The 11,205-nt window shown below is 35.4% G+C and overlaps 1 protein-coding gene across 1 annotated transcript in view; it reads right to left on the bottom strand.

Annotated features, from left to right (window-relative positions):
* LOC107596269 (acetyl-coenzyme A synthetase, cytoplasmic-like) overlaps window positions 1-11,205 on the bottom strand; it is a 16,787-nt gene that overhangs the window by 2,274 nt on the left and 3,308 nt on the right. Inside the window, exons 3-15 of the mRNA XM_016286965.1 lie at window positions 8,745-8,836; window positions 8,493-8,589; window positions 7,783-7,862; window positions 7,276-7,351; window positions 5,642-5,723; window positions 5,295-5,432; window positions 4,398-4,568; window positions 4,105-4,239; window positions 3,285-3,455; window positions 3,071-3,126; window positions 2,842-2,938; window positions 2,550-2,658; window positions 1,406-1,474 (exon numbers count right to left, since the gene is read on the bottom strand). Of these exons, the coding sequence (XP_016142451.1) occupies window positions 1,406-1,474; window positions 2,550-2,658; window positions 2,842-2,938; window positions 3,071-3,126; window positions 3,285-3,455; window positions 4,105-4,239; window positions 4,398-4,568; window positions 5,295-5,432; window positions 5,642-5,723; window positions 7,276-7,351; window positions 7,783-7,862; window positions 8,493-8,589; window positions 8,745-8,836 (1,373 nt within the window). The remainder of the gene's footprint in view (window positions 1-1,405; window positions 1,475-2,549; window positions 2,659-2,841; window positions 2,939-3,070; window positions 3,127-3,284; window positions 3,456-4,104; window positions 4,240-4,397; window positions 4,569-5,294; window positions 5,433-5,641; window positions 5,724-7,275; window positions 7,352-7,782; window positions 7,863-8,492; window positions 8,590-8,744; window positions 8,837-11,205) is intronic.

Below are 11,205 nucleotides of genomic sequence, written 5' to 3'. Positions count from 1 at the left end.
TGTACATTCACTCCCCCCACCTACAATCCCTGCCGGTACCAGACTCGAACCCACAACCTTTGGGTTATGAGTCCGACTCTCTAACCATTAGGCCAGTTCCCCACTTGCAGCATGATAATGCACGGCCCCATGTTGCAAGGATCTGTACACAATTCCTGGAAGCTGAAAACATCCCAGTTCTTGCAATGGCCAGCATACTCACCGGACATGTCACCCATTGAGCATGTTTGGGATGCTCTGGATCGGCGTATACGACAGCGTGTTCCAGTTCCTGCCAATATCCAGCAACTTCGCACAGCCATTGAAGAGGAGTGGACCAACATTCCACAGGCCACAATCAACAACCTGATCAACTCTATGCGAAGGAGATGTGTTGCACTGCGTGAGGCAAATGGTGGTCACACCAGATACTGACTGGTTTTCGGACCCCCCAATACAGTAAAACCGCACATTTTAGAGTGGCCTTTTATTGTGTCCAGCCTAAGGCACACCTGTGCAATAATCATGCTGTCTAATCAGCATCTTGATATGCCACACCTGTGAGGTGGATGGATTATCTCGGCAAAGGAGAAGTGCTCACTAACACAGATTTAGACAGATGTGAGAACAATATTTGAGAGAAATAGGCCTTTTGTGTACATAGAAAATGTCTTAGATCTTTGAGTTCAGCTCATGAAAAATGGGGGCAAAAACAAAAGTGTTGCGTTTATAATTTTGTTCAGTGTATATATATATATATATATACAGAGAGAGAGAGAGAGAGAGAGAGAGAGATAGATAGATATAGATATAGATATAATATATATATAGATATATATAAGCTGCTATCTAGTATTTTAAAAGATAACTAAAACTATTTACTTTTTTAAAGAGATAGATAGATATAGATTTAGATATAATATTTATATAGATATATATAAGCTGCTATCTAGTATTTTAAAAGATAACTAAAACTATTTACTTTTTTAAGAAATGTCCTGTTCTGCATTTTGCACATATTTCGTATTTCATACATATTATTGCACTTGGAAATATATCATATTACGGAAGTTAAAGCAACTGTATGTAGTTTTCTGTATTTTTTCGGTTAAATGAGTGGAATCAAGTGTCGTAAATACATCGCTGTCGTGATAACAGTACACGTGCATTTGTTGCTGCCGTAAAGCCATCCGCCCTTTTCGCGGGATTTCATACCCGCCCACCAGAACAGACGTTTGGGACAGAAACAGAAGCCATTCACCTTATTAGAAGTCAGTGTACCCATCAGAATGATTTTAAAACTGATATTTCAGGGTAAAAAACAAACATACAGTTGCTTCTCAAATGCCGAGAAGGAATTAGGAAAAGTAATGTGTCGTCTCTAACTGCCAGGTGGCAGCACTGAAACACAGTCTGAGAGTCTCACCAGAGACGTTCAGCATGTCATCGATCCGGCCGGTGATCCAGTAATATCCGTCCTTGTCCCGCCTGCAGCCTGAGGACAGAAGGACCCTCGGTTACAGTAACGCACATCCTGCCATACGATACAGCAACAGCTCATGCTGTAAATATCAACTGCTGAAGTTTGGTGACTCTGCTGAAACAGCCACATGGAGACTGGTAATGTACACATGACGAATACATATTAAGTAACTGCCTGTTATTCGGTCAGATTGCTTTTTGGATGTAAGCTGTAAAGTAACGCATTACCTTTTGAATTTACATCAAAACACATGAATTACTTTTTCAAACAAATAACGGACTTATTTATTTCCTGACAAATACACTTTTAATTTTACACATACAGCAAAAAAAAATTTAATTGTACATTTAGATTTTTTTTTTTTTTTGAGATTTTTATTTAATTGCTTTCTGGAAGAGACATGTAAAGCAACCTTACCTTTTGAATTTACATCATAATACCTCAATTACTTTTCCAATTTAGTAACTTGTGTGATATTTCTATTTATTTAATTTATTTAATGCTGAATACAAACATATATATATATATATATATATATATATATATTTTTTTTTTTTTTCTTTTTTTGGGAAAAAAGTGCTTAATTTCCCATAAAACTTATTTTTATATATATATATATTTTTTTTTTAAATAGATGTGTATGTGAACATATAACACTCTAGGATTAGAATACATTTTGAAATATATTTTGGCCTATGAAAGTTTAAATTTATTTATTTAGCCTATTTATTTTTCATAAATATACTTCATTGAGCATCGCTGTTTACAACATATATTTAAAATTTGAAATATATTTTGGCCTATGAAAGTTTAAATTTATTTTTCATAAATATACTTCATTGAGCATGGCTGTTTACAACATATATTTAGCATATATTTAAAATATATTTTGGCCAGAAAAAAAATATATATATACACCGGTATATTTTGGCCATATGGATTTGCAGACGTAAGAGAATGTAACACAAAATTCTATAAAAAAGTAACAATGTATCATAATTAATCACTTTTGCAATAATGTAACTTTCCACTTTCAAATGTAACATTCACCAACACTAGTTCTGATATGGATGTGTTGCTACATTACCATCTCCTGTCACATAGAATCCTGGGAATTTTCTGAAGTAGGTGCTCTCGAATCGCTCCTGATTCCCGTACACACCCCTCATGATTCCTGGCCAGGGTTTCCGGAAAACCTGAGACCAAAACATCTGTTTATAGTCAGAATAAACTGCTCCAGTTTGGAATATCTGAACCACTGCTTGATCTTTAAGAATGAAACGTTATAAAAATGGGTTGAGAACATCATTCGATGTTGACTTCAATAACAATCCATGTAACCTGTTATAACCGATCTAAAACTGGGATGAAAATCTCACCAGGTATCCCTCTGCCTCGCCTTCTAATTCTTCTCCGTGTTCATTGAGAATGGCAGGCTGGACTCCAAAAAATGGGCACGTCTGCACAGAGAGGACACGTAAATATCAGAGTCATCCATCCCCATTTATAACAGTGTCATCAAGACAGATTTAAAGGGGTCATATGATGCTATTTTTCATCAGCAGTCTTATAGCAGTAGGTGCAGTGTAGAACTTAGAGACTGCGTACTTCTCAATGATCTCCCACAGTCTGCCCACATGAGGATACACTGGCACACCTTCAAACTACACACCAAATCACTCTCATTCAAACTGTTTGTGGTAAATGATCAAATTGACTTTATATTTTTGAAAATTACAGTAAAAGCTATGCTGAATATTGCATGAACAAGTTCAAAATGTACCAGTTTGTGCAAGTAAATATTCTGCATTATATTTCTTACCAGCACGCTGGTGGCGCCGTTGGCTAACGGGCCGTACGTGATGTAGGAGTGGCCTGTTATCCAGCCAATGTCTGCAGTGCACCAGTAAACGTCGTCATGGTGATAATCAAAAACATATTTGAAGGTCAGTGATGTATAGAGCATGTAGCCAGTGACTGTGTGAACGACCCCCTGTACAGAAATGAAGGAATAAATCAATGAATACTCACATACTGCATAGTGCACACTGTGCAGTATATACTGTATTTACACATTTTTTTAAATAGTATGTGCTGCTGAATTTTTTTTTTTAACAATATCATACTAAAATTGTTGTCACATTAATTCAACAAGTGGTGATGGAAATATAATTAGCTATTTTGCAGTTTTACACCATTACTAGGTAACTTTTAGTACATTTAGCAGCATTTATTTGATCAAAAATACAGTAAAAATTGTGAAATATTATTACAATTTTAAATAATAGTTTTTTTATTTGAATATATTTTACAATTTAATTTATTCCTGTAATTTTCAGCATCATTACTCCAGTCTTCAGTGTCACATGATCTTCAGAAATCATTCTAATATGCTGATTTTTACATTTATTTTTCTTTCTAAAAGGTTAGGGTTAGGTAGTACTAATAATTAGTAAACCATATATACCATGTGTTATGGTATATATGGTTTATTATGAGGACTCAAATGTATATAATGACATGGGAACTACAACGTAAACACAAAGTGTCTATAACGTGTCCACAAAGATGACAATATCCAAAATCCTTGTCGGGACATTTTTTGGTCCCTATGAGTGTGTGTGTGTGTGTGTGCGCGCTCACCGCTGCAGTGGTTCTTTCCCGTATTTCATCAGCAGTCTTATAGCAGTAGGTGCAGTGTAGAACTTAGAGACTGCGTACTTCTCAATGATCTCCCACAGTCTGCCCACATGAGGATACACTGGCACACCTTCAAACTACACACCAAATCACTCTCATTCAAACTGTTTGTGGTAAATGATCAAATTGACTTTATATTTTTGAAAATTACAGTAAAAGCTATGCTGAATATTGCATGAACAAGTTCAAAATGTACCAGTTTGTGCAAGTAAATATTCTGCATTATATTTCTTACCAGCACGCTGGTGGCGCCGTTGGCTAACGGGCCGTACGTGATGTAGGAGTGGCCTGTTATCCAGCCAATGTCTGCAGTGCACCAGTAAACGTCGTCATGGTGATAATCAAAAACATATTTGAAGGTCAGTGATGTATAGAGCATGTAGCCAGTGACTGTGTGAACGACCCCCTGTACAGAAATGAAGGAATAAATCAATGAATACTCACATACTGCATAGTGCACACTGTGCAGTATATACTGTATTTACACATTTTTTTAAATAGTATGTGCTGCTGAATTTTTTTTTTTAACAATATCATACTAAAATTGTTGTCACATTAATTCAACAAGTGGTGATGGAAATATAATTAGCTATTTTGCAGTTTTACACCATTACTAGGTAACTTTTAGTACATTTAGCAGCATTTATTTGATCAAAAATACAGTAAAAATTGTGAAATATTATTACAATTTTAAATAATAGTTTTTTTATTTGAATATATTTTACAATTTAATTTATTCCTGTAATTTTCAGCATCATTACTCCAGTCTTCAGTGTCACATGATCTTCAGAAATCATTCTAATATGCTGATTTGCTGCTTAAGAAACATTTCTGATTATTATCAATGTTGAAAACAGTTGGGCTGCATTAATATGTTTGTGAAATTTTTTTTCAGGATTCTTTGATGAATAGAAAGTTCAAAAGAACAGCGTTTATTTGAAATAGAAATCTTTCATAACATTATAAATGTCTTTACTGTCACTTTTGATCAATTTAATGCATCCTTGCTGAATAAAAAGAAAAAAAGAAAAATCATACTGAGCTGAACTTTTGCACTGTAGTGTATGCATGTACTGTACTGTATATACTGTAATACTTCTATATTTTAAATTCTAGGTGAGAGGTCCCTTGCCTTGGGTTTTCCGGTCGAGCCGCTGGTGTAAAGTATGAAGAGAGGATCTTCTGAGTCCACCCACTCCGGTTCACACTCGTCTGACACACCGTCCATCAGATCATCCCACCAAATGTCACATGATTCATCCCATGGGGTCTGGAACACACACACACACACACACACACACACACACAAGACAATAGTTTGGTCATTATTTTTCTATAGAGTAGGATATGAGAGAATTTTAAATTAATAGGGACATATTGCCATTATTTACTTTCCATTCAACAAAAATGCATGGTAATTTTTCCTGCTAGAAAAGCATCAAATAAGTCCAGTCCATAAAACTCGACTGTTTGACCAACCTGTAGTTTGTTGGAAGCATCACTGTTTGTTCTGAAGGCATGATGTTTGACCACCACACACTTCTGAACACACGAGGCCATGCTGAGGGAGACAGAGATCACAATACGTACATAAAATTATATAAAAAATTGTTGTGTAAATTGACAGTGATGATTCTAGGCAGAGGCGGACTTAACCATTAGGCAAAGGTAGGAGACGGCCTTGGGTCCCCAAAAGCCAAGGGCCCCCTAAAATGCTTTTTATTTATGAGATGCATGGATGCACGAGTGGTTGCTGTGGTGTTCATTACCACGACAACCATCTGTGCGTTTGCGTTGAAAGTGCTTCTTGTAGCAAATGTAGGGCCCAATGATTTCCGATGCAGGGACAAAATCCCGGAATCCATTCATAAAAACGGAATTTACTGTGTTTTTGATTAAACCATTAAAAAGGAATACAGAAAAATGTAAATGAAAAGCACAGAATTTGGGCCCTAAGGATGTAATTTTTGTTCAACTTTTAATAAACTGCTGTAAAATTAAACAAGTTTCATGATTTTGATAAAAAAATCGATAAAATTTGATATAAGCATCCAGAAAAATGTAAACGGAAGAAAAAAAAATACTAATTTGGGAAAAATAAAACGGATTTCATATGGCCCTACAAATGAAAATATCATGCATATGAAGCTATAATTTAATGCTAAGCAACAGTGCGTATTATATGTTTATTGTTTTAAGTGGCGCTCACTCGTTTCTGTGAAGGACCCACACAGGCACACTTCATGTTTAATTTAAATAATCCTTAGACATGTAAATGTATAATTTCCTTCAGTTTAATTTAAATTTGTAATTAAAATAAATAAAAAATAAATGTATTTTAAAGTTTAGAATTAGGAGGCCTTACATTGTGTAGGCAATTGCTTAGTAAAAATTACCCCACCTAGTGTCCAACCTGCTCTTATACTATTATAACCTGTTTAAATGTGAACAAGGAGTCTACAACATGAAAGAAATCCATTATTTATAACATGTACATGAAAAATATAAAACATTTACCACAACTATGGCACACAGTCGTGCAGCAGCGAGCATCACAACAGTGAAAGGAACCTCAAGGTTGTAAATGTGTGAAATTGTATGGGGCCCAATTCCTGTATTTTGCCTGGGGCCCCCAAAGCATTAAATCCACCTCTGATTCTAACGTGCTGTGGGTGGTTGCTAGGGCATTACTATGTGGTTGCTAAGGTGTTTTTAGAGGTTTTTGCACATTTCTAAGCTCATATGAGTAAGTATGAATAATAATAGTTATGTTTGCATACTTGTTCTCGTCATGGTATTATGTCGTTTATTGAGTGACACCATCAATAATCATAAATGATTATGTGCCAAATCAACAACATCATCATTCAGTCACACGCTACACGATCCACACCCATGCTACATGCTTTCTGTTTGCTCTATGATGCATGTCTCATTTCACACGCTGCCATGGTGACATGAAGCCAAGGGTTCCAAACTGTGCTGTTGCCTGGCAACCCCTGGCCGTCTCTGATTGGGTGAGTGCTCCGCTGTGTGTGTGTATAATAGTTGGGTGAGAGGCTGATGTAAACAGAGGTTCCTCTGATAGCGGAGAGCAGCAGACAGGGACGTACCTCTCCTTACAGCGCTCCAGAGCTTCAGACACAATCTTCTTTAGATTGATCAGCTTGTCACCTCTGTAAACACCATCTGTAGGACACATATATGCCAAGAGAGAGAGAGAGAGAAAGAAAGAAAGAGCAAACACATGAGATAGGAAGAGAAAGATAGGCTGTAGGATGATGCACAGGATTTTATCAGTCTTTAGTATCACAGCCCCCCCCCCCCCCCCCCCCAAAATGGCTTGTAAATTCAATCAAATGTAGCTAATCACCTTCTCAATGGCACACAAAGCCATTTGAGTTTCAACTGTGATCAGCTGATCAAAATGTGATTCAGACTTCGCTGACAGTCAAAAGTGCGACTACACATCTCTCGTCACATTATCTCTGGTTATCACGTACTGTATTTCATCATTCTCATTGTGAGCTCATCTACTAAACAAAATCAACCCTATAAACATACAGTCAGTCTGAACAAACAGATCCAGACCTCCTCCTCAATAAAACATTTAATGTTACCTGCTGTTACCAGGATGTTGCACTGAGCATCCATGATCCTCTCGCACAGAGACTCAGACGAGAAACCGGCAAACTGAATGAGGAAGACGGGAGCGAGTTAGATGCTTCTGCTTCTGCATCTGCTTTCATCTTTATTTATCAAGATAAATAATAAGGATATCTGAGGTTCCAAAACAAATGATCAGAATAACAGTCTGGCTGAAATGGGGTCATCACACAAACATAAAAATAGGCTTTGATATCAGATATAAAGTACCCTTGAAAGCACTTCAGTGCTATTTTTAACTCTGTCTGCAACCTTTACATGGCTAAAGAGGCTTGGCGGGCAGAAATAGTCCTAGCAGTGTAAATGAGGCTACACTCATTTCATGCATATTAATGATACCGTGCTAAATACTGACCCGAGTTTAAACTCTCCATCTGATCATCCTCAACAGATGATCGAGCTTAAAAAAAAGGTCACCCAAAACTGAACATTTGCTGAAAATGTACTCACCCTCAGTCCATCCAAGATGTAGATTAGTTTGTTTCTTCATTAGAACATATTTGGAGAAATGTAGCATTCCATCACTTGCTCAGCAATGGATCCTCTGCAGTGAATGGGTGCCGTCAGAACGAGAGTCCAAACAGCTGATAAAAACATCACAATAATCCACAAGTAATCCACACCACTCCAGTCCATCAGTTAATGTGTTGTGATGTGGAAAGCTGCGTGTTTGTATGAAACAAGTGCACAGGCCAGCATGGTATACACCAGCTCTGGAATCATGGGTAAGTAGATGGCCACTCTGTCTCCTTTCTTCACACCTGGATCACAGAAAGAAATATTGTTGTAAATCTGAAAGCATTAATGAAAATACTCACACATGGATGTCAGAGGTTCAGGATGAACCCACTAATATTGCATTTGCATTCCAGAAAATCTGAGCAAACTCAAACCCAGAGGAGGAGGATGGTCTTACCCAACAGCTTCAATGCATTGGCACATCGGCACACGTTTCTCAACAGCTGGTTGTAGGTGATGGCCTGGTGATGATTAGGTGAGTTTCCCTCCCTGCAGAAAAGATTGATCAATATTAAACCATTAGGAAATAATGGATTCATGGACTTCAGTATGCAATACAGTGTGCTGGCCTTTTGAACATGCTTTATCAAACACATTAGGCACATAAAAACACTATTTAATCTGTTTTTCAAATGATTTTGCAATTCCAAAAAGTCTGAAACCGACTGTGAAAATCCTTCTATTTTGCATTTAATACGTCAGGACAAATGATATTATCAGCAATTTGAGTGAAAAGTTGAATGCAGTGTTGTTATTGTTAACTAAAACTATCAAGAACTGTTTTCATTAATCAAAATAAATCTGAAATCAAATAAAACAAATATTAGATGAATAGCTTGCACTTAAAAACCTCAAATGAAAATGTTGCATTAGCAAATATGAAATAAATTAGATTACGTACTAAAATGACTTTTATAGTCATTTTACTTTTATATAATATTACTAATATTAATAGTAATATTATATATATTATCACTATGTATAATGATATTAAACAAATAGAAATATAAAAAAAACAAAAACTAATAAAAATGACAAAAGTGCAAAACAAAATTCAAAAATATTTCAATATGAATTCAATAATAATTCAAAATATTAATAAGTGCTATAATAGTATATAAGGAATACTAAAATGGTACTGTTTGGGGGAAAAAAGAAACCTTTTTTACAAAACCTTTTTTTTAACAATAGCATTATTTACTCCAAAAAGCTTCTTGTGCTTTAATATAAGCAAACAATCTCAGATTGAACGAGTCACATAATCAGCGACACTAATTCACTCACATCTGAATTGTCATTTAGAAATAATGCAGAGTATGAAACAATTCTTCTTCGCTTTATGCCATAATATTCATTTGTTGTTTTCAACCCTAAAACTGTTTATTCCCACACTGAATTTAGACTTTGATTGTCAGTGTGGTCTCAGACTTTTGGACCCCACTGTACGCGTCTCATTTTTACAGGAATAGGGCTGTACTTTGGCTGTGCTGCCTGCATTAGATCTGAATGTCCGTCAGCTGTTCGTTTGGCCAGTGGGCTTCATTTATTGAACACTCAATTCAGCAGATTGTAATATGGCAACATGCCTTGTTAAACTACACTTTAGACTTAGATTTTTACATTTTCTGAAGACAATGTGCTTGTTTGAGCAAAAGTTGCTGCTTTTAGGTTTGTAGCTGGTGTGCAAATTCACGCAACACAGGGAACATTGTGACAGTGCAGATCACCACGAAAGCTTTCAGCCTCGGTTTACTGTCAAAGTCCCTGTGCAACTGCACCTGGCCGTCCAAAAAAGGAAAGATCGTGATGGACCATTGACAGGATGAACAGTTTTCAAGCAAAGCGACCCCTTAAGTATGAATGGATGGCAGCATAAAGAATAGATGCTGACCTCTGAGGTTGCACATTGCATCATATTTTGTATTTCATAACAAAGGCCCCATATGTTTGAGTATATGTCGTGTTCATATTGCTTTTAAGAGCCTGTGTGAAATCCTCTGTCCTCCATTAGCACTTGATGGTTAATGTCTAACTGAAGTGTCGCCTCAGCATGGTTCACATTCTTCAGTTCTTGGCATCTGTTAGGAGACTCTCTGCCAAAACCACCTCATGTAACGTGCCAGAGAGAGACGGTCTAGAATGTACAGAACTACAGCCACAGGAATCTGTCCTCATAGCACGCTTCTGTTCACCCATGCAAACCTGTTCATTTGATATTATTAAAATGTTTAGATTTAGATTGCTGCAGTTAGACATTTGCCTATTGACCCAAAATCTTAAGAAAGAAAAACTAAATTGTATTTTGCTTAAATAGTAATAATAATAAATATTATATATATAAATTTTCTTTTAATAATAAAATATAATATATATTGTATTTTTTAAATAATAAATTGTGTGTGTGTGTATATATATATATATATATGAAATTATCATTATTAAATTATTATATTATATATTTTATAATTAATTATTTATTTATTACTTATTAATTTATAATTAATTCTTATTATTATATTTTATAATTATATTTATTTATAAATAAATTTAAATAATACATTATAAAGAATATTAAATAATACATATGTTATATATATAATAATAATAATAATATATAATCATACATATATTTATATGATATGTGACCCTGGAGCACAAAAGCAGTGTTAAGTCGCTGGGGTATATTTGTAGCAATAGCCAAAAATACATTGTTTGCGTCAAAATTATTGATTTTTCTTTTATGCCAAAAATCATTCGGATATTAAGTAAAGATCATGTTCCATGAAGATATTTTGTAAATTTCCTACCGTAAATATATCAAAACTTAATTTTTGATTAGTAATATGCATTGCTAAGAA

This window comes from Sinocyclocheilus grahami, unplaced genomic scaffold, assembly GCF_001515645.1.
Source record: "Sinocyclocheilus grahami isolate Dianchi unplaced genomic scaffold, SAMN03320097.WGS_v1.1 scaffold216.1, whole genome shotgun sequence".
Lineage (NCBI taxonomy): Eukaryota > Metazoa > Chordata > Actinopteri > Cypriniformes > Cyprinidae > Sinocyclocheilus > Sinocyclocheilus grahami.
Note: the sequence above shows the minus strand (reverse complement) of the source record. Positions and strands in the feature narration are given on the sequence as shown.